Source organism: Tupaia chinensis, unplaced genomic scaffold (genome assembly GCF_000334495.1).
Source record: "Tupaia chinensis unplaced genomic scaffold, TupChi_1.0 Scaffold138517_1, whole genome shotgun sequence".
In the NCBI taxonomy this organism is placed as follows: Eukaryota; Metazoa; Chordata; class Mammalia; order Scandentia; family Tupaiidae; genus Tupaia; species Tupaia belangeri.
In genome coordinates, this window is record NW_006198412.1 from 1,998,439 (window position 1) to 1,999,102 (window position 664).

Here is a 664-nt window from a genome sequence, read left to right on the forward strand (position 1 = left end):
ATAAACTTTGGAGATTCCACATTCTCGCTAGTCCACTCACGTGGATGGAGAAACCAAACTAAGGGGCTAGAGGCGGGGCACCTACAGGGCTCTGAGCGTGGGGACAGGAAAAGAGCAGGACCCGGAGTGCGCGGCATAGTATAGCCAGCGTCACCATTTCACGAGGACTGCGCCTGTACCTCTGGCTACCAGAGAGGCCTGAGGACCACTTAAAAGGCCACGCTGATGTGCCACAGGGACGACCTCCTTTCCGCCCTCGGATTGGGCTCACGAACGTGAGACAGGCTCTCCCATTGGTGGATGGCGCTGTCAGTTGGCCCCGGGCTCTGAGCCCGGAGCTTGTTGGGAAATGTAGGAGGCGTTTTCCTAATTCCGGAGGCGCCTCCTGGGCTAGAGACATCTCTTCCCGACACTGCTGTGTGCTTGTGAGGGTTCCCTCGGGGACTCCGGAGCGGGTTTCAGTTCAGGAGTCTCTCAGGCCTAGCGTGCCGTTTACCAGAGCTCCACGGCTTAAGAGCTTCTGGCATTTTCCCGGTAAGGGCACCTCAGTCTCTGGTTCTGGAAACCATTTGGGGAGACCTTTGAACGGGAGTCTAGAATTGACATCTGCGTTCAGCCAGCTTGATTCTTGATCCTTGGGACTTGAGAAGCCTGTGTTTCACCT

General features: G+C 56.6%; 1 protein-coding gene across 1 annotated transcript in view; it reads left to right on the top strand.

The window, feature by feature from the left end:
- LOC114004539 (uncharacterized) overlaps nucleotides 1-664 on the top strand; it is a 12,985-nt gene that overhangs the window by 603 nt on the left and 11,718 nt on the right. The window contains exon 2 of the mRNA XM_027765507.1: nucleotides 97-534. Within this exon, the coding sequence (XP_027621308.1) occupies nucleotides 97-534 (438 nt within the window). The remainder of the gene's footprint in view (nucleotides 1-96; nucleotides 535-664) is intronic.